The sequence below is a fragment of the Camelus ferus genome, chromosome 7 (assembly GCF_009834535.1).
Source record: "Camelus ferus isolate YT-003-E chromosome 7, BCGSAC_Cfer_1.0, whole genome shotgun sequence".
NCBI classification, from domain to species: domain Eukaryota; kingdom Metazoa; phylum Chordata; class Mammalia; order Artiodactyla; family Camelidae; genus Camelus; species Camelus ferus.
This window is the reverse complement of record NC_045702.1, coordinates 42,641,644-42,660,828: the sequence shown is the minus strand read 5'-3', so window position 1 is coordinate 42,660,828 and position 19,185 is coordinate 42,641,644. Positions and strand designations below refer to the sequence as shown.

Sequence of the window (19,185 nt, the reverse complement as noted above, 5' to 3'; positions counted from 1 at the left end):
TTAGTTCGTACAACATGAAGAAGTTATGTTTTCTGTTTATATAGTTTAATAATAAACCTCTCTAGACTCCTAAAATGCCTTTTGTCCCAAACAGAAAATTATATTTCTCAAATGTGGAAGTCATTTTTCTAATCATATGATCTAACATCTCAAAGACTTAAATCTAGACAAACAATACTAAATTAAGGCTGGTATATTTTGAAACAGCAAGAATTTGTGTGCAGAATGTTTTAACAGCTCATGGATTCCTATGACTTATTTAAACACAAACCAAAACTCTACGAGGGAAACCAAATTTCATCAAATATCTCAAAGTGAAAATACTTAACAAAAACCAGAAATGAATAAAGTTATTTTGATTCATCTTCTTCCACTATATTATGAAAACAGAGAGAGGACAGAAGAAGCTGAGGAATGTGGCACTGGGGGCATCCTCGCGGATGCAAGAAGATGGTACAACCGTATCAGCATTACCATTTACCAGGGTGCTTCCTGGTTGCCAGACCCCTCATATGCATGTTTTTATTTAATCCTCATAACATCATCCTGAGATAAATACTAATTACCCTCATCTCACAGAAGGCAGGTCTAGAGAAATTAAATAACTTGCCCAAGGTCACACAGGCGGCAGGACTGGAAGCAGCGCCCCCTGACCACCCCACAGGAATGCCTCCACACTCCCTCCTCCAGAGGCAATGAAAGGAACTGGAGAGCTTTCTTCTCTTCGGAATTCTCCAGAGTTCCAACAACTAGCACATCAATATATGTGCTATCTCACTACACCATGAGATCTGCGAAATTACTCCCATTTTAGAGACGAAGAAAATGAGGTTGCTTCCATGTCTTGGCTATTGTAAATAGTGCTGCTATGAACACTGGGGTGCATGTATCTTTCCGAATTAAGAGTTTTCTCCAGATGTATGCCCAGGAGTGGAACTGCTAGATCATATGGTAAATTTATTTTTAATTTTTTAAGGAAGCTCCATACTGTTTTCCCTAGTGGCTGCACCAATTTATGTCCCCACCAACAGTGTAGGAGGGTTCTCTTTTCTCCATACCCTCTCCAGCATTTACTGCTTGTGGAATTTTTAATGATGGCCATTCTAACTGGTGTGAGATGGTACCTCACTGTAGTTTTGATTTGCATTTCCCTAATAATTAGCAATGTTGGCAGCTGTCCTTTTAAGTGAAGCAAGGACTCTCTGGTTTGCCAGAGTTCCCCCCAACTCCAAGTTACATTGAACTTGGTCACTTCACTCATACATTGTGTCCTGAAGGCATTTGGGTTTGAGACTCTTAAGGCCACAGGCTCCCTAGGTTGAGCACTTCTGCTCTAACTACATAGCTGAGGTGGTATCAGGTCTTCATACTTGCCTATATTAAATGCTTGCCTCCACTAAAACTAAAAATTCAATCCATTAGAACAGAAACCCATAAAGGGTAGTTCTTTAAAAGTCTGACCCCTTTTTAACACTCCCTAATCTTCACAATGTTAATTATTTCATTAGTGTAAGCCAATGGGTTCCCAACCTTGGCAACACAGTAGAATCAACTTTGAAGTGTTAAAAACACAGGTGCTCAGACCCAGACCACCCTTGGTCAAGCACACCAGATGGTCTGGGGATGGAGCCTGGGCATCCTTGTTTTTTCCAGGTTCATCTAAGTGATTCTTTTCAACTCTTGTTGAAATTTGTTGAAAAGTATTGACATAAACTCTACTGATACATAGAGTATGACTTACAAATCAGTACAACTGATTTCCACCAGCCACAGATGAGAATCATTCTCATTACTTTACGATACACATGACATAAACATTTAAAATGCTATCATCTTTGCAGGCTTTGACAAAATACCATTTCTTTATTCTAATATCATAAGTGAAAGGCACATACAACTAACATCTCTTGACCAAATTTTTTGCCTGATGTTTGCATATTTTTACAGCAAACATTTTGGTGTGGGTCCCTGAAAGTGCTGAAGTGAAGCAAACATATAAGCGGGAGTTTCCAACTCAAGAACATTAAAACACATTAACTTAAATCACACACTGTCAACCAATTCGTGTAGTTGGTGCCAAACTCCAGACGTCCAGTGTCCAAAATATTCTGTCAAAAGATTTACTTGATAAAGACATAAAATCTAAACTATCAATTAGGCAGGGCCAATGAAACACCTGTGTGACACTTGCTGGGTGCCCTGAAGAGGAGGTTCAGCCACAGACACACCAGCCTGTGAGATACCGCAGTGAAGTGCGATCAGCTCAACAAGGGGAGAGGCCTAGAAAAATTAATCTGAAATTTCTGAAGTGAAGGGTTTCCATAATATGCATTTAGCTTGAGCTTACAAAGAAGCTTCAGAAAACCCATTTCCTTTAGTTGAGGCTTGATCCCTGAGGAATTTATGCTTATTTATGCTTATTACCACGGTATTCGGTTTACTTAATAGTAAGCTGCACAAGTATGTCTCTACAGATTCCCCTGCTTTTGCCGTTACTTATATAATTATGCCATGTATTGAGAACCAGGCAGCTAAATTAGCATTCAAGAGACTCTCACTGAATTGAGCTAGGTAAGAAAAAGGGGGCTTCCATTTTAAGCCCAGATATGCTCCTACACCTGGCATTTGAGGTCTGGTGATGCAGTAAGGTGACCTAAAGCGTCCTCTCAGTGAATGCCACCAGGGAAATGTCCAGCAGGGAGGGCTCTAAGCACATCCCAAGAGACCAGGATTTTGGCTCTTAATTCACAATGTTTATAGATGGGTCCCATCAGGTACCATTGGTCCAAACAAAAATTTTAATTATATTTTTTAAATAATGCACATAAATATAATGACCTTACTTTAATTTTGAAAATCTAAAGTAAAAGAGAAGTTTATAAGTGTTTATAGTCTTAGGTATTATGTCTGAAAAGAGTCCTCCACTCCTGGATAAATATATATCAGTGAAGGAGAGAAAACTGGTTAGCATCTTTAAACAACTCAGTAACTATAACCATTTTAGAATTGCCAAACTATTGTTTTCATTATTGTTTCTGTGATGCTGGGATGCTCATGGACCCTCCCAACCTATATAAACATTTTCTTAGAAGACTTATGTTTCTATTTATACCAGAAAGCAGGCATCAAAGTATCTCCCCAATCATCCAATGGAAATGGAGCCATTCTGTATGTAAGACACTTAAGTATACAAGAGTCTTCTATTAAAATACAAACATCCTGTAAAAAGTCACAATTTATAAAGAGCACGTTCTAAGGTATATAGGGACATCTGACAGCAAAGCCTGCCCCTTGCTCCCCTGAGTATTTTACTGGCTGGGTACTTCATGCTGGGTTCTTTGGTCTATGTCTTGCGTCAAATGGGACTGATACTGAACTCTCAAGCAATTCATTGAAAGCAGCTAACTAGTGCCTCACTTGTGCACACTTAATAAATGGTAGCTATTGTTAACTATGTTATCCAAATAAGATTGTCAAAACTGCCCAAGTAGAATCAAGATTCAAAATCCAGCTCTGTCTAGCTTCACACTCCTAGCTTCTCCTCACCCTGGCCTCTTGTCTCCTTGACACCAAACATCCCTAACGAAGATGTGGGTGGGATGCAAGATATACTTTTGTCCTAACATCGTTTAAGCCCTAAAATGTTCTAGGCAATCAAATATTGTAGGTAAGGCAAACAATGATTCAACTAAGCTTTATAATATTCTCTACCTGGAATAAGATTCCCAATTGTAAAAGTAAGAAACAGATTTTTTTTCAAATCTCCTTTAAAAAGTCTTCAAATCTCCTTAATATAAACTACCTAATTGCATAACTGGTGTTTGTATATGGTATGTATACACATATAAGTCCTCACATATGCACACCTCCAGAGAAAACTAGCTTCAGAAAAATGCTTCTCACTGCCCAGTTACCTTTGTAACTTATTCTTTCACAGCTCAAGACTTTTCCAATTTTTTTTCATTTCAATTCTGAAAATACTTCTTGAGGAAGAGGCTACAAGGATGGCAAGGCCCTGACCACCAGGAAGAAGCTAAGTTTCTGGGGGGAGGCAAAGTACACAGGTGGTTACCATAAAGTGTGGTACACACAACTCTGGCAGAGATGTGGCCGGGTGCTACAGCACACAGGAGGGGACCAATTATAATGATGCTATTTAGTGAGGGGGAAAGAGGCTTTCTCTCCTGAAGGAAAATGTTTCTGTTTTATAATCTTACCAAAATAAGCATTCTAGTCATATTTCACTAGATAAGGTATTTAATTAACATGGGAGCATATTTAACTCCAAATTAGAAGGCAGTACTTTCAGGGTGGAAATGTCTAATTCATAGCTTGCTGTGAAGGTGAATTAAATACCGTATGAAAGTTGTCTAGAACTGTCTCTGGCACATAGTAATGATTCTAATTGGTATCAAGAAATGGACCCAAGTTTTGCAGGGCCTGCAGCTTTGGACTGTTCATGGGGGGGGGGGGGGGGAGTGACATTACAAATACAAAATGCTTAAAAAAGTGATTATTTAGATTAAGAAATCACAACAAAATACAAAATTTTAAAGCTGACATTACCAAAACATCACAAAATCAAAATCTAGAAGAAAAAAAAAAAAAAAAAAGAATCCAGTCTGTGAATTAATTAACCACCTGAAACACTGCTGTAAATATTTCTTTTGGGCTACACACTCTGATTACTCCTCATATGACAATGGTTTATATTAATACCATTTTCTATAAGTCACAAAGATAAATCAGTCTTTCCTCAAGTATGGCTGATCAAAACTTATTGTTAATTATTGATAATTCAGAAGTTACTTTCAGCCTCATAGCTCTTTATAATGCCATGTAAATTTTTAGGATTATTGTCAAATTTGTAAACACCTCTATTAATTTTCTTTCACATGTGAGCCATAAGAATTAGGGCATTCCAAGTTTCCTTGTGCACTGACTAGCTTTAAATATTTTTTGTATTGATGACACTCAGCGTTGTTTGTTGTCAATTTTGTCAATGATGTGTCTGTATGTATGTGTGTACTATGTGTGTGTGTGTGTATATATATATATATGTATATATATACACTTGTCAATTAAGCAAGAAACGTAAACACAAAATTCCCACTAAAAAACATGGTGCATTTATAAATGTATATTTGCATTACTGAATATATTCCTAACAGAAAGAACTTCCATACCGAATACACTTAGATTAAGAACTGACTTTTCTACTTACAATTTTACAAATCGAACAAGTAGAAGAATTCTCCAGGCTAGCTTCTGGCTCCATACATTTCAAATCATATTCCCACTGGCTGTCGTGGTATAGATTGCTGCTGAGATACTCACCTGCCCCTGCCCATCTGTGTAGGGACCCCAGGTGAGAGAGCACAGTGGATGGCATCCCTGTGAGGTGATTCCCACCCCAGGATGGCTAGAAGTAACTTAACCAGACACAGAGAGGACTGTGAACCATATAAATACATCCCACTCAACCCAAACTAAACGTATCCCCAGTTCAACTACCCCTTAGCTGTATCTGAAAAACACTCTCCACTCTTGATATCACTGACTTCAAGGAGAAATGTCACAGAAGGGAAGTCAGAGTAAAAAAGGATAAGGTAAATCGATTGCTATTAAAATCTTACACCCTACAAGTTTCACAAGTTATGATGCCATCTATGAATGCATGGCTGTGTACACTGGCAGGGCTCCTCCAGGGCCTTGGAAAGGGCTGGGTGGGCCCAAGCAATGTATTCAGAAATGGTGAAACATGTATTGTACAAGTGAGGGGCCCTGGGGCTTGTGATTCATTAGCTTCACAATAAATCTCCCTCTGCGGTCCCCATTATTATTCCTCATTTATCTCAGTCTGTACATGTCTGGTTTCTCCAAACAAATTTCAATTCCTTGGAAATACGAAGTACTGTCTTAAGTATCAGCAATACAGAAAATACTCAAAAATCTGTGTGGTAGTCCTCACTATCCATAGTGATCTACAGAGAGAATGTATGTATTATATACTCACAGATAAATCTACATATGTATATATGTATACACAGACATACATGTGTGGTATATATACATACATGTATAAAATACATATATTATTTATATATGTATTTATATGTTGAATATATGCCACTTATCTATACTTAAATGTATATATATCAATTTTATATATGTATAATACCATAGAAAGAGTGAGTCTTTCTGAGTTAATAACATGGTATCCAGATCTTGTCCCTTCAAGAAGGTCTGTTCAGCAGAGAGGCACTAGTAGAGCCAGACAAAGAACAGGGCTTCCTTTAGGAGGCCAGTGGGCAAGCCAGGCCATCAGGAGACTGTCAATGCTCTCTGGTGCTGGACAGAGAGTTTGTAGTTAGTGACCCAGAAGAGTCACTTTTACTCCTGCCAAAGCAGAGAGAGAGTTATTGGGACGATTTCATCCTCAAAGAGAAGTAATCTGGTCCACGCTTACAGCTGGACTTTAAAAAAAAAAAAATAGGTGAAAACTGCTGCAAGATTACAGTGCCAAGTGCAAGGAGAAAATATAATTTTCTTTAAACTGATTTAGCATATTAAATGAAAGGCTTTTTAAAAAAAAACCCAACATATAATAAATTTCTGACACTTGTAGTTTCTGGTTTTCAGATTCTAAATAAACATTTGCTATTCAACACTTTAGCCAAGTCAACATGGAGCAAATCTATTACATCATCACAAAACAAAATGTATTATCTGCAATCCAGCAAGTAATTCTTCAGTGGTACCCAGGCCACTATCTGCATTGTTAAGATCTGAGGGCAGGGGTAAGGATGAGGTGGGGAAAGAAATCTAAGGACACAAATCTAGGTATGATTCTTGTCCTAAAAGCAAAAGTTGGAAAAAAAGGGGAGGATTTTTTAGGGCTTCAATAGCATTGTGTCCTGTCTCTCAGATCTCAGTCTAAAACTCAAGGCCTGTGGCTTCCAAAAGGTCCTAGGAAAGCCCCTTCATCAAGTGTCACCAGCCTGCTCCAGCCTTAAGGCTTCTCCAATGGCAGGAGATGCTACCAAAATATATGCCATCTAAAGGAAACTATTACCCAGAGAACACGGAGGCTTCTGTCAAGCCAGTCAGTTGTAGGCAGTTTTTCTGTCCGTACATTTCAGTCACACATCAGAAAACATGGACACTGGAGAAAATAATCAGAAGCTTGTGAAACTTATACGACAAAATGTTCACTAGCTATGTTTTATAAGGGGTCATTGTATGCAGGTGAGAAGTGAGCAAACGGAAAAGCCACTGACAATAGTGTTTTGGAGAATGCTGTGAAGTTTTACACTTACGGTTCCCCCACTGTGTGGTGTGTGCATACATGTGTGTGTGCGTGCTCATGCACACGCACACCCTTAAAGCCTGCCCTGATTCTGTCCCTGGGACCTTCTAGTGAACTGTAGAGGGAGTAACAGGGCATCCTGCCACCAAGCCACAGGGTGCAGGCAAAGAGCAGGGCGGGCAGGGACAAGCCTTTCATTCATTCATTTATTCATTCAGTCATTCCTCCTCCCCACAGGAAATGTCCTCGTGGGAATGTGCCCACAGGCCCACGGCACAGTGCCTCTTTCTAGTTCCAGGCTTTTTTTCAAATAAATGCAGGCCACAAGGAAAGGCCATGTTGGAAGCCGCTGGCCTTGACACCACCTTCCAGTCCACAGCGGCAAATGCCTTTGCCAGCATCTAAAGTACCTCTGGCCACACAGAAGAGAAAGCGGCCAGAGACCGCAATCCCAACACTGGACTGTGGAAGAGTGTCCCATTTCCAATTCTCAATCTTTCCCAGGACGGGCCTGATGACTTTACAGAGTTGTAGGTGGACACAACCCACAATCTATTAACCTGTCATGCAGACTTTCATAGGATTCCAACATACTTACTTAGTAAATACACAAAATGGCAGGAACTTGGATGACGTAGATAATTTAATACTGCAGATGAGCACTTTACACTTAAACTCACTTACTCCACATCGGCCACTCTGTGGGGAGGGGCTGCTGTTATCCTCATTATACAGAGGATGAAAGTGAGGCCGACAGTGGTTAAGCCACTTGCCCACAGTCAAATGCCCAACAAGTGGCAGAGGTGTGTATATTCAAACCCAAACAAGCCAGGTTCACTATGCTGCCTCCTGGCTGATCCTCATCTCAAAGGTTCAGATGTAATTGCTAAAGGAGGCACCACAGACCAATTGTGTCTGGAGTGGGAGTAGGGACGGTACTGTCTAGCAATTTGGCACAAGCCCAGCTTAGCATACCTGTCTGAAATTCAAATTCCAGATCACACTTCCCAGCCAGGGAAACAGGCAAGTTAAGCAGTCATTCTGTACCTCGGTTTGCTCACCTATCAAGTGGGGATAACATGAGCCAACTACATATCATATATCCATCTATGTAGTACACTGTGGTGTGCTTCAAGATAGTGCAAACTTTTACCAAACCATCACTGAAGCCAAATTCTACATTATTGATATTTTTATATTTTTTTCCAGAGACTTCGACTTTATTAATTAGATGGTTTACAAATCTATCTTATGAAATGAAGCAGCATGGATTTATTACCTGGGTTTTGGGGATGAGGAAACCAAGTAGAAACTCACAACAAGAAACCTGCTGACATTCAGGGTCAAGAACCACTAGGTCATAGCTACTGCAAGCCACTATTAGTCAACGATACTCCGTCTCCTGATGGTGCCCTGACAGGAAAATCTGAGGCTCCTCACATCTGGGAGAAGTTCTCCATGACCTGTTAGTTTAGTACCATCACGAGAATAATGGAATCCAGTCAGATTCTGTGTTTCAGTTTAAGAGGTGCAGGCTGCCTTGGGGCCTTTGCACTGTCTGTTCCCTCTGCCTAGACTTCAGTGTTTCCTGTTTGTCCTCATGGCTAACTCCCTCACTTCTGACAAGGTTTGGCTCACTTATCAGCTTCTCAGTGAGGCCTATACTGACCAACCAATTAAAAATTCCAACACTTCCACCTCCCAGACCACCTTGGCCTGCTCTAATCATTCTCTTTTCCATACCACTAACCACCTTCCAACATACTATATAATTTACATCTGATGCTGACGATTTATGATCTGTCTCCCAGCATTAGAACATAAACTCCCCAAAGGCTGGGATTCTTTGTTTGTTCACCAAGTGCTTAGAACTGTGCCTGGTACAAAATAGGTGCTCAATATCTATTAACACATAAATAAAATCAAAATGCAGAACTTTTACAAATGCACCAAATAATCAAACCTGGTAAGAATGATTAAACAGTTGTCCTTCTGAGACCAAAGGCCAAAAGATTTCACAGGCCCTGGTATGTACAAATGGAGCAGACATTTCTTGAGTTTGTGACATGACTTTCAGTATTAAATTTAGTGCTCTCAGTGTTTCTATGATTCTTAGTTCCCAGTTCAACTTCACCTAACTACAGTGTGCATGTCAAGAGTATTTCTGCAAACTCACAGTAAGAAGCAAACAAATTCTGATCAGCTTTTCCTGTCTCCAGGAAATAGAGCCAGGCTATGAATGATTGGATAGTGAAGCTGATGGAGAAACACTTCACAGCCGCAGAGCTGTGGTATTTCTAGGCAATTTAAGTTGGGGGGAGGGTTCCAGCTGGGGTACTCAGCTTGTACCCAGAGACAGGTGCTCCAGGACTACACCAATGGTGAAAGGCAAGGAAGAAATCAGGAACTTGGGTCCAACACTCCTCTAAGAGAAAGGAAGAAAGCCAAAACAGAGGATGATGAAAAATCACACCTCCTTTGGCTCTACAAGCCCCAAATACTTGTTCCTAATGGTTATGGGTAATTGGTTAAAAACAAGAGCTGAGTGTACATGAATAAGAGAGACAGCTACCCCCAACTTAATGCACTTAACTATAACAGCAAACAACTATATAGTTATGATGAAAACATTGTGCACTAAAGGCCTTAAAAAATCTGTCAAGAAAGAAATATGCCATATTCCCATTCATAAACCTTCATTTTATTTCTGCTTAAGGATTTTGACTAGTGGTTAAATGGCAGTAACTTAGAAAGGTCTTCAAGATGGATCCGCCACTTATGATTGCTGAATACCTTTATGATTGCTAAATAACAAGCTCCTTGAAAAATTAAAGATAATATTGGCATACATCTCTTAGCAGTCTTTTCATGCATCTTTTTAATGTAGCCACTCCATAACAAGGACATAGAACTGGTAAATCAATCATTAAAAATAACAATCTCTCTTGAAAAATTTATAGACTGAACCACAAACAATAAATTCCACTTAACAATACATGTGTGTATAGAACTTTCACCAAATGCTTTGTTTGATATATTTTCCCTCATATCTCTTCTTCAGAAATGTATTAATATGGCACTGCCCACTAAAAAGGTTGTTTTTATTCTTCTGGAGGTCAATTCTTATTTCTTTCTGCATAAGGAGCTGTCTTTGAAAGTAAGGGGCCTCTCCTCAATCAAAGTACAAAATAGTTTCAGCTGGTCTCTTCACCCTAGGAATTTTAAGTGTTTGTTCATTCTAACATTTACTTTCCATAAAGTTTGCTGGTTTCAAACTAATTCCAAAGTATAGTCATCGTTAGCCATGTCACAAAATTCGCCTAAGTCATGACTACTGTTATAAACTTAACTGTTTAATATTTTCACTAAGAGAAAAACACTAGCCCCTTGGGCATGACTATCACTTAAATGTTTAGTTTTAGAAAATTTTTGGAACCCTTAATCCTTTTAAAAATGTTTGTACAATACTAAAGACAATTTCTGCAAACTTAAACTTGTGATTCACTGATAGTCTTAAATTACCTGAATATAAACTAAGTCCTCAAGAAAAATAACTGTCTTTAACACATTTTAATAAACACAAATTATCTTTTCTTTTAACTAGCTAGTCCAAGTATGCAGGCAATGTGGGAAAATTATTACTCACATTAATTATACTTCATCCTGAAACAACTGTTAGTGGTGAATAGGATATGCAATGACAGCCTTCCCTAGGTCAGAAAATGTCGTTTATGTATTTGTTTACATATATTCTTTTGTTTATTATTGAAAGTAAGAGAAGGAACTTGAACTAACAAAATTCTCATTAGAACTTTGCATTACTGGAATTTTAGTATTATTTTAAACTATCCATCATAAAAAATCTGATTTCTCCTCTAAGCATCCTCAGTTATGACTAGTCAATCTCAATGATGAATCAGCAAATATGTTACTCCATTAAACTCCTGCCTGTAAGACAACCAAAGCTTGCCCAGTTCTTCTGTCACACCTTTATCAGGGGAGAGGGCAAAAGCTATTGCATGAATGTTTTAAAACTTTGTTAAGTTTCAAAACCTGGACAATCACTCTTTGTGATTATCTTTTGAAAGACGTTTTTGGAAACATTTTCAGATTATTTCCCATTCTGAATGTCCCATCATAACCATTCTAAACTAGCATTCAAGGCTTATTAAGCACACACTGTGTGCAACGAGAAAGCATTATACTAAGAGAAGGAGCCTAAAGCTCGGCCTCATTTTATTCGTGCATAAATACATAGTAGTGATTTATTCTCTCAACTTCGTAGAAACGTGAGCTGCATCCACATGGCTGAATCCATAGCATTCATTTGGAAAAGACTTTCTGGGGGCAATTTACAGGTTCTCTGGATTAGACTGTCTGTCTGAGGCATCACGCGGTTCCTTCACCTTCCAGCCCACACAGGACACCCCGTGGGCGCCGGCCACACCTTCCGCAGGTGGCTGGATCACCCGAGCCAAACGAACCCGACCCATCTCTCCTCGCGGGGGCTCCAGATAGAAGTGTGTTTATGCGTGCAAGGGTTTCTGTGAATTAATGGACTTGTTGAAAGGCCCCGGGGTCTTGGGCAGGAAGAGAAAGCAGCGGCCCCGCAGGGCGCCCCCTCCCCCGCGTCCCCCGCGTCCCCCACGGCCCCCGCGCCCGTGGCGCTTCGCAGGCCGCCGCTGCGGATCCCCTGCGCAGCCGGCGCACCTCGGGCCTAGCACCATTTGAAAGGCAAATCTTTCAGCCGGGGCGCATTTAAATGCCCGGCCCTGGGCCCCAGGGGATGGCTCTTCAGCGGACGCAGCCGCAGGGGCCTCCGGGGCGGCGCGGCCCTGGGCGCTGGGCGCGGCCCGCGGGTGCACCCGGGACTTCAGCCCGCAGCGCCCCGGAGTCCGCGCCAGGCCTGGGCAAAGCAAGTGCTCCCAGGCCAGCGAGCCTTGCCGCCGCCGGGGGAGAGGACGAGCCCCCGTCCTCTGCCCGCGGCCTCGGCTCCGGCCCCCTCCCGACGCACCACACCTAGCAACCGGCGCTGACAGGACGCAGTGGCGGCGGCGGCGGGAGGAGGAAGCGGAATGGCTGCCGCGGTGGAGCCACCCCCGCCCCCCCCGCTCCCACCTCCCAGCGGCTGCAGCCGCCGCCGAGCCCTGACAGCTCGAGCCGGGGCGGAAGCGGCAGGCGGCGTGCAGCGCCCGCCCCCCGCCGTCCCCGGCAGCTCCGACCACCAGGGCCAACTAACTCCGCGCCCCTGCCCTGCGCCGGCCGGCTGCCCGCCCCGCCGGGCCCGCCGCGCCCGCCGCCCGGCTCCCGGAGCCCGGCCCCGCCGCCGCATCTCCCCGCCGCCGGGTCCCTCCTCCCGCTGCGGCGCAGCCCCACTCCCACCACTTCGCCGCCGGCGCGCACGCCCCTCGGAATCCCCCAGCCCGCCAGCCCGCGGCACCTAGGGGCGCCCTCCTCTACCCCCACCCCCACCCTGCTCCCCGAACCCCCCCAAACCTCGCGCCTCCGCATCCCGCCACCCCCACGCCCCGGTCTCGCACACACCCTCCCCGCCCCACCGCCGCCTTCCTCCCTCCTGGCTACCCCTGGCCATTCTGGGGTTCTCGCCTGGGCAGGAGTTTCCGCACGCCGGGCACCCCCGCCCACCCCCGGGCCATTTACCGATGTGGTTGTCCTCGATGTGCTCGATGAGGTCGGCCAGGGTGGGGAAGTGGAGTCCGCAGCCCCCGAATCGGCAGGTATTGGAGAAGAAGGAGGCGGCGGCGATGCCTGTCATGGTGCTACATCGAGAGCCCCCCTGGTGTCGGCTCAGTGAGCGCCGGGCGGGCGGACGGAGGGAGGGAGGGAGGCAGGGTGGGGTGAGGAGAGGAGGGGCTGGGGGAGGGGGAGAGAGGCGGGGTGAGGGGAGCGGAGAGGGCGGGACGGAGGGAGAGGGGGCGAGAGAGATGGAAGGATTGCGAGGAGAGACCGGGAGGCTGAGGGGAAGCGGCGGCGGCGGCGGCGGCGGCGTCGGGAGCGGCGAGGGGAGGGTGAGGGTGGGGGGTGAAACCGCCGCAGCTGGGAGGAGGGACCAGGGCGCGCGGTAACAGCTGTGCGGCCCCAGCCTCCGCCCCTGGACCGAGGCCTCACCTGGGAGCGCCTGCCATCAACTTTATCTCATTCGGCCTGCCCTTCACAGTTGGTAATACGTGCAATCTGTTTGGAGCCTCCTCGGTTATGTATATTACATTCTTAGTATATACACATCTATTAATTACACTTACATATCCGCAGTGAGAACTCAGGGAGTACCCAGGCCTCTCTCGGGGACATTTGTTTGCACTTGGCCACCTGTCTAGGTTTGACACCGACATTCACAGGGGACCCAGGAAAGGTAATTGTATACACCTTCCTCTTTAAACCTTCTTTAAAAAAAAAAAAAAGCCCATATTCTCTGGAGGTTTGCACTAACTAATTGATTTTAATGAAGTTTCCCTCTAGGCCAGAAGAAAATCTTAACTTTATTTAAATTTCAAAATAGAGTGCTTGATTGTCAAGTGCATTTGCCTGTGTGTTACATGTGTACCACGTTTGTAATACTCCCTTGCTCCTTCTGGGAAAACAAAAACTGAAATAATTTCATTTCCCGAAATTACAACACCCCACTGCCCCATCTCAGATATGAGAATTAACCCATCTATTGCCCTGGGAGCAAGACTATCCCAGCAGAAAGGACAGTGTGTTGGTTAAAGCTAGACAGAGTGGAAACAGGGTCATGAAACATTTTCTCTTCATTTAAAAAAGAGATTCTTCTAATCAATCCAGATTACACCATTCTGTGAGCATTTAACCCATAATGTTGACCAGTTAAGCACTTAAATTGAATCAGGTGGCCTCTTTGAAACCAGCATTTTGCTGAGAATCAATTACCTCCTTGTCCCCATCCCCACCTCCAATTTCAGTGATATTTTTTACTTTTAAAGCTTGTGTTCTCCAGTAGCACTTTTACAGGTGCCTAAGGAACATTACATATCAGTAGCAGTCTATGATCCAACAGTGCATTTTTTTTCATTAATGCAGGTATACTGAATTTAACATTTTTCCTTAGGGCAAATTTCACTTAATCTCTAGTGCAGGTACATAGAGAAACTGTATTCCCCTCTCCATAAACTACATTCATTTCTAGTGTTATTTCTAAGAGTAGGAGTCTTAATTCTCTTCATTTGAGAATTTAGAGGAAAAGCACTACACAAGTTTTACAGTCTGACAGTCACAGTGTTTGGGGGTGATGAGTGCCCTCACCCGTGGCATTTCCTCTTTTCGTGTCCATCTCTTCTGTCTGCCATCTCACAAGGTAACAAACTTGTGCTGAGATGAGAGTTGAGTTGGGTGGGGCTGGGGCAGTTGTGTGGTTGAAGTTCAGTTTGGTGCCAGGAGTGGTTTCCTGGGCCCACATGCGGGTGGAGACAGGACCCGGGTAGGCCTGATAATGAAGCGAGGGAACCAGTTGGCAGAAGACTGGAGCCAGGGCCAGACAAGGGTCTAAAGAGCAGGAGTAAGAATTCTAGCTCTTGAATTAGAATTTTTGCAGCTGTGCAGTGCATTCAGCTGCCCAGTCTGGGAAGGCCTTCAGCTCAGAGCAGGCAGAATACACAGCACACCAGTAATAGGACAGGGAAATGTAATGCAAAAGCTTCTGCCAAAACAGCTTTCCTCCTAGAGATGAGTGTTAGGCACTCCCACCTCAATGCAGCATGGAGGAAGCACCAAGAGTTTTGGAGAAGCAGCAACCCTGTCCTCTGGAGGGAAAATTGTAGATGTGGACTTATTAACTCCAGAGAGAGTGTGGAGAGGAGAGGTAGTTCAGGCAAGAGAGCTCAAAGATGGAAAGTGCCAGAAACGTGCAGGTGAAAGGTAAAGGAAGTAAGGGGACTGGGTTTCACTCATGTGTAAGTCTCCATTCCCTGCTTTCAGTTTCAGTATTCCTAAAATAAAGCCTTGATAGGCCAAATTTAATAAATAGAATTTTTAAAGTGAAATAAGCCAAAAATAACCTGTAAAATGAATCAAGATTTTTCTTTTTAAGATTAAAAATGTTTTCTTTAGCATGGGCAATTATTAAATACATAATCATGGTCTTGTAGTTCTGGAAGATACTTGGGCCATCAGACCCACTGATTCTGTAGACGCAGTAAACTAAGGCCAGAGGCTTGGAGTGAGTTCTTTCCAGATACACACAGCTAAGTTTCCCCTATATTCATAGTGCATTTCATAAGGCATCAATAGACAATAAAAGGACAAAGATATAGTAACCACAGGCAAACTTTTAAAAAAAATTGCTTTACAATGGCATGCTTACCATTATGTACTTACATCTATAGAAGTGTTTCAAGGGTGTCCCTTCATATAAAGTCAATGTGAGCCTATAAAAATATATAGAAAAAAACACTTTAACCTATTATGTCCCAGAGAAAGGGATAGCTGATATACCTTTGTACTTAAAAAAAAAATTGTCCACCTGATTTGGATAGTAAAAATATTTCAAATGAAAGGGATAGTGAGAGAACTGAGGAGTTGGAAGGATAGGATGGTGGTTGTGGACTGGAAGTGCTCTCTGGGTTTAAGACCCCTTTCTTGGAAACCATTTGCCTCTCCCTAGATCACTGTGCCTCCTGATGTATCGGCCCACACAAAATACAGGCATATGGTGTCCCCATAGCTTGGTGCTTAGCGTTACAAATACTTTGGGAGCCAGTAGCAGTCTCCAAAATCTGGCACTGCCGTTGCCCACAAAATGGGGTAGCTGCCAGGAAGATGTAAATCCACTGGTCTAAGAAAGCCAATCAAAGCCCCAAAGGATTTTGCTTCATGTCTGGCCTCTACATACAGGATTTGTTTAATTTTGGAATACACTAATAATAAACTGTGTACCTCCTGGACCCTGCATGAACATCTGTCGGCACCACAAAAGGATGTATATAAACATTGGATTCTATGGACTCTCCATATTGCCTTCAGTTCTATCTTTCTCAGATTTTCTGGGTCATTCCCCAGGTCCTCTTAAGATGCTTTTCAGGTTTACTGGATATAAACAGGCTTTTAAGTGGCTTGAGGCATTCCTTTTTCTGCCATCACTGTGTAGACTAAGCAGATCATGAACCCAGGTTGGTCTTCTTCAGCTCATGTCAGTCTGTGGCCGTGTAGAAGAATATCTGATGCTCTCCAGCTCTTGAAGACTCAGGCTGCTGGTTCTGCCAGCAGCCACCTTTGCTCTGACGGGATGTTCTCTGTAGGTCCCACCTTCTTCCAAGGAGGACAACGTCCATTCCAGATTTTCTTGTTTAATATTTATGCAACCAAGTCTTCAAGTTCTTTGTACTGCTTTTATTCCAGCTCAGAAATGAATCTGCTTTATCTGCTCTCTGGTGATTGATTCTCATTTTGGTCCCCAGTCTCATTCTGCCTAGAATTAAGCATTGGCCTTAGAATGAGTAACAGGGTTCTCTAGTTGGACACCCAGTGACCAGTCCTCATGGGCGTTACCCCTTAGCTCTCTAACATCTTGCTTCTGACTTACTTACTAGATGCATGGTTATGGCATTACATTACTAGTTTCTTGCAAAATTTCTCCAGAGTAAATTTGTGAAATACCCAGCCATTGACTGCAATTCTTATGGAGCTCCTGGCTGGCTCCCCTCCTACAAGACTGGCCACACTGCCACCCAGATTATAGCTCTGAACCCAGATCTGATGGGATGGGGCCTGCCCAGCCCGAGGTTTAAATAAGGTCATTAGAGTAGCCAACCAAGCACTATTTCATTCGTTACTCTGACATACCTTAATTGAATGTCTATGCAGGGCTCCTGTTGCACAACTCCCAAAGGTGTATTTATAGAGGCACCGCCTGGACAGTGACCTCAGGATTTGTACAGCCCTGGAGCCCGAATCACTGTGCAACATCTGAGGGCTACAATTTGAGTAAGAGAAGAACAGTCTCTCCTCCTGAGGGAATGCCAAATGCTTTGCAAGTCCTCCAGAATCGGTTCTTAGAGCCTGCCTGGAGTGGCTCAGTGGACTCCACGTACTGTCCTCTTGGCTGCTCTGCTGTCAGCCATTGTCCCCTCTCCAGCTCCAGCTCGCTCAGGTGATAACTCTTATTGCTGTTGACTGTAATGGAGTCCCTAATGCACCAAATGCTCGCACAAGACTGCACAGCCTTTTTGCCCAGAGATGTGTCTTTAGGCACAGTTGATGCTCACCCAGAAATGCCCAGTGTTGAAGATTTTCTGTCCCTTCAAAGGCTACTAGGACCTTTTTGGTCCTTTTTTTTTTTTTTTTGAGGTTTTATCAGTTCCTACAATTACAGTCCTTTTCCTCTAGAACTTAGACAAGCATCAGTGAAGACTGGGCCAGAGGAGCAAGTTGGGAACACTGCTCCATGATCTCCCCTCCCTTGCTAGAATCCCTCGGCACCAACCTTCACCATCAGGATAAACTTTCTATTGAGTGACCTTCGATAATTGGATCTCTGTAGAAGCCTCCCAGCCTTACTGCCTACAGTTCCCTCACATATACTGACAGTTCAAGATGGATCAAATTATTTTAGTTTTCAGAATGCACTCACTGTCTGAGCACAAACCACCTTGCCTTTGCATGTGTTGTGTAGCCTGCCTGAAACATTCTTCTCTCTTCCCCTCTCCCCCTACCAGATACACTTCAGCTCATCCTGTCACCTCCTCCAGGAAGCCTTCCCTTCATCCTATCTCTTCTTCCTTCCCTGCTGAACTACATGCTTTTCTTCTGTGCTCCAGCCAAGCTCCCTCTGTATTAGACTTTGACTGCTGGCTTACTGGTCTTCCTTCTCCTCAAGACCAGTAGTTCCCAAACATTTTTAATCAAGAACCTCATCATGTATATGTATGATTGAACTATTATGCTGTACACCAGAAATTGACACAACATTGTAAACTGACTATATGTCAATAAAAAAAGAACCCCATCAATAAAAAGTTTAAACTTTGATCACATGAATAGAACCCTATCAATAAAAATTTAAACCTTGATCACATGAATATTTCTGTCTTTATTTGTAAATTATATATAGACACTACTTAAATATAGTTTGTGTATTATAAAGTAAGTCAGATGCTTTAAGAAGATGACATTTTAAAAAAACAGAAACAGAAGGTCTAATATCTTCATCCCACACCCCAGAGTATTATCTGTCCCCCATCTTAGGGTGAATGAATTCCACCTTGGAGGTGACTGATCCCAGCCCCCCCTGAGAAAGGAGGCTGTCTTTCACTGTGCCTGCATGTAGGGCTCAATAAATGTTGTACGGGGGTATAGCTCAGTACTGTGATAAGGTAATGCACTAAGATTTCAGTTTTCAGTGCTGAAGTAATTTCCAACAATTTGTCACTGTTCTTCTCTTATGTAGGATCAATGAAAGGTAGTCTTCAATCATCTCTCAGTTTGGATTGATTACAACAGTTGTATCTTCCCATGATCATGGCCCAACCTTTGGCGAGACCTCTTTTCAGGTCTCACACAGTGTCTCTGCACTGTGCCCCTAGCAGGCACTTATGAAGTGCTTGTCTCATTGCTTTTGATGGCACTGGTTTCCTAGTCTCTGCTGATGTAAACAAAGCCATTTAGTTGGACAGAGAGAAGCAGGGAGGCATTGAGCCATGACATGAGATCTGATACCAGCTCTCCTTTTGTTTCACTGACTAGGACACCTTTCTCTTTCACAGATGTTCAAGTTCATTACGATGATGATTTTAAATAATAATTACCATCATTCATTGAGCACCTACTGTTGGGTCAGGCACTATTGGATTATATGTCTTAACACAGATCTGTTTTTAAACCCTAGTAGATAGATTAACACATTA

General features: G+C 43.1%; 1 protein-coding gene across 1 annotated transcript in view; it reads right to left on the bottom strand.

Annotated features, from left to right (window-relative positions):
- JAZF1 (JAZF zinc finger 1) overlaps positions 1-13,250 on the bottom strand; it is a 299,936-nt gene extending 286,686 nt beyond the window's left edge. The window contains exon 1 of the mRNA XM_032483807.1: positions 12,971-13,250. Coding sequence (XP_032339698.1) covers positions 12,971-13,085 — 115 coding nt within the window. The 5' untranslated portion in view covers positions 13,086-13,250. The remainder of the gene's footprint in view (positions 1-12,970) is intronic.
- Between the last annotated feature and the right edge of the window lie 5,935 nt (positions 13,251-19,185).